At 32.0% G+C, this 3,246-nt stretch overlaps 1 protein-coding gene across 1 annotated transcript; it reads right to left on the bottom strand.

Annotated features, from left to right (window-relative positions):
• Window positions 1-711: 711 nt before the first annotated feature.
• On the bottom strand, window positions 712-2,597 carry LOC100919105 (olfactory receptor 10AG1-like). Its single transcript, XM_003774638.4, has one exon. It carries the CDS (start codon window positions 1,732-1,734, stop codon window positions 763-765), a length of 972 nt encoding a protein of 323 aa, XP_003774686.4. The 5' UTR covers window positions 1,735-2,597; the 3' UTR covers window positions 712-762.
• Window positions 2,598-3,246: the final 649 nt, after the last annotated feature.

The raw sequence follows: 3,246 nt of genomic DNA on the forward strand, positions 1-3,246 counted from the left end.
AACAGAAACAGGAGATCATTATACACTGAAACAAAAAGATTATGTAATGATAAACTCTGATGGACAAGAGTTTTTATAACAGTGAGAAGACTGATGCCATTTCCAAGATTTTGTGATGAAGACAGCCTTCTTCATCCCGGGAGAGGATTGTGGGAACTGAGTGTGGATCATAATGTAGCATTTTCTATCTTTTTGTTGTTTGTTTGCATTTTGTTTTCTTTCTCATTTTCCCCTCTTTGATCTGATTCTCTCGTTCATCATGATTATTGTAATATATATATATATATATATATATATATATATATAATTTAATATATATTTAACATGTTTTGGATTATTTCCCATGCAGAGGAGGGGTGGAGGGAAGAAAGGAAAAATTTGGAACACAAGGTTTTGTGTCGATGTTGAAAAATTATCCATGAATATATTTTCAAAATGAAATGCTTTAATAAAAAAAAGAAGTTAAGTTTGACTTTTCTAGGACAACAGGAAAAAATATACTCAGGTGATGTTTCTGTAGAAAGCAGTCATCGTTTGAGATAAAGGACACTCATCAATGCAGTCAAGGACTAGAGAAATAAATTAGACATCATAGAAAGCAGTGGGTATCTTTAAATATAATCTATTATACTTTTTTTAATATATCATAGAAAATTTATGAAAAGGAGAAATCTATTTCTTAGCTTCAATGTGACAAAAGGAAAGGAAAGCTATTTTAATTATTTATTTTTTTAGATTTGACCATTTGATTCATGAATCACATCATTTTGGAAGGAGTTTTCTCAGTGCAACAATTACATCCTTATTCCTCAGGCTGTATATTATGGGGTTTAACACTGGAGTCACAATAGTATAGAAAAGAGCAAAGAGTTTGTCTGATTTAGCTGATTGACTGGATTTTGGATGCAAATACACAATACTAGTAGTTCCAAAGAATACAAATACAACTATAAGGTGAGAAGAACAGGTAGAAAAGGCTTTGGATTTCCCTGAAGTTGATGGTAGCTTCAGGATGGTGGCTATAATTTTGACATAGGATATGAGTATCAACAGAAAGGGAATCATAATAAAAAAGAGAGCACTAAGATGAACCAAGATTTCTTTCTGATATGTGTCCCCACAGGCAACCTCCAGCAGTGGTGAAGCATCACAGAAAATATGATTTAGTTTGTTAGGACCACAAAAGTTCAGAGAGAAAATCTGGTATGTGAGTCCTATCTGGGCTGGTATTCCTGTGATCCAGGAGGCAATCACCAATTGGACACATGTCCTGTGATTCATGATGAGAGGATAGTAAAGAGGCTTACAGATGGCTACATATCTGTCATAAGCCATCACAGCCAGGAGTAAGCACTCTGCAATTCCTAGAATATAAAGGGAGCAAATTTGCAAAGCACAGGACAGGAATGGGATGTTTCCCTTCTGAGTCCAAATATCTCTTAGTATTCTAGGGAGAGTGACTGATGTGTAACAGATTTCCAAGAAGGAAAAGTTTCCAAGGAAAAAGTACATGGGGGTTTGAAGAGCAGGATTTGTCTTAGTTATAACAATGAGCAGGCCATTTCCTATAAGTATACACAAATAGACAACTAAGAAAATTCCAAATAGAAAACTTCGAAGGTTGGGAAGGTCAGAAAATCCCAGGAGAATGAATTCCACCACGAATGTAACATTGCTTCTTTCCATTTGGTCAATTTCTAATGGCTGTGGAAATATTGAATTCAAAATGAGCATATAACTTTCTTCCCCGAGGCCTCAGTTTCTAACTTAGAAATATTGAAAGGGGGATGGAGAGAAGGTGTTATTTAAATGACCTGTTATAACACTGATAAAATTTGTAATTGATAGTGTCTTCCTATATGTACTCAGCATTCAATATTCTATTCTACAAAGGTCACTTCCAAATCTTAACATTACGTACTCTCTTTCAGAAACTTAGTAACAACAAGTGAATTTAGGTAAAGTATGTACATACGTCAGGCAACATACCAATGTTCTAAAACTATCTTTCTTGATTATTAGAGTGAAAATATAGATGTTTAGAAATATCCAATAACTTCTTTGAAATTACCCTAACTTTCATATCTACCTTCTATTTCACCAATAACATTTTGATTTTTCAAAGGTTCTACTGATACCAGAAGTCATGGCTTTTACTAAAGATATGAATTTTATGGAATTGAATAAATTTTTAATTTCTCCAGCAGTAATGGCCTTAAGACACTTGTTTTGTTAGCTTTTTAAAGCTTTGTTCATAATTTTTTTTCTATCTCTGGAAAAATTTTTTTCCTACTCATTTCTCATCAGAATTTTTCCATTTTCTCAAGACCAATCTCATCTTTACTTGATCACGTTAATTAGCAGACATTTGTTCCCTCATGGAATTACTTGATCATGATAAAAGCCATTAATTTCTAACTAGCATATATGGATCTTTTCCTATATTTTCATACATGTATTGCATTTTGGTTCTGAAATGCTAATTCTTTACATGATTTACATGGTGCTAAATGAAATGAGCAGAACTAAGAGAATATTGTATACAATAACAATGAGAATAGGTGATGATCATATGTGTTGGACTTGGTTCTTTTCAATAATCAGGTGATTCAAAGCAATTCCAATAGATTAGTGATTAAAATGCCATCCACATCCAGAGAGAAAACACTGAAGACTCAGTGTGGATCAAAACATAGATTTTCACCATTTTGGTTATTTTTATTATTTGTTTGCTTGTTTATTTTTCCTCTCTAATCTTTTTTTGTTTTTTTCATTTTGATCTTTTTTTTTTTTTTTTTTGGCTCGCCATGACAAATATGAAAATGTCTTTATAAGACTTTTACAATTTAATCTACATCAGATTACTTTCTGTCCAGAAAAGGCAAGGAGGGATGATAGGGAGAAACATTTGGAACATAGATTACTAATATTAATATTGAAAACAATCTGTGCATATATTTGGAAAAATAGAATACCATCAAAAACATTAAAATTAAAAAATAAATTCTGTTGGTTTTTTTTTTTTACAACAAGGGTCTTGTCATATATCTCCATGTACATTGAACAATAACACCTAACAAATAAAAAAAATGTGTATTCAATATGTGGATCACCATTGTGATATTAGTTCAGGAATATTTCCTACTCCCAAATGCCTTGTGTATTGAATAATGTTTAAAATACCATCTTTAGAGATTTTGTCATCTGTGATAATGGATGAATAACATTAAGTTAAGTTTTTCTCAT

The sequence above is a fragment of the Sarcophilus harrisii genome, chromosome 6 (genome assembly GCF_902635505.1).
Source record: "Sarcophilus harrisii chromosome 6, mSarHar1.11, whole genome shotgun sequence".
Classification (NCBI taxonomy): domain Eukaryota; kingdom Metazoa; phylum Chordata; class Mammalia; order Dasyuromorphia; family Dasyuridae; genus Sarcophilus; species Sarcophilus harrisii.

Coding starts and splice junctions, on each gene's coding strand:
- LOC100919105 (XM_003774638.4), bottom strand. CDS start 1,734: ATGCTCATTTTGAATTCAATATTTCCACAGCCATTAGAAATTGACCAA.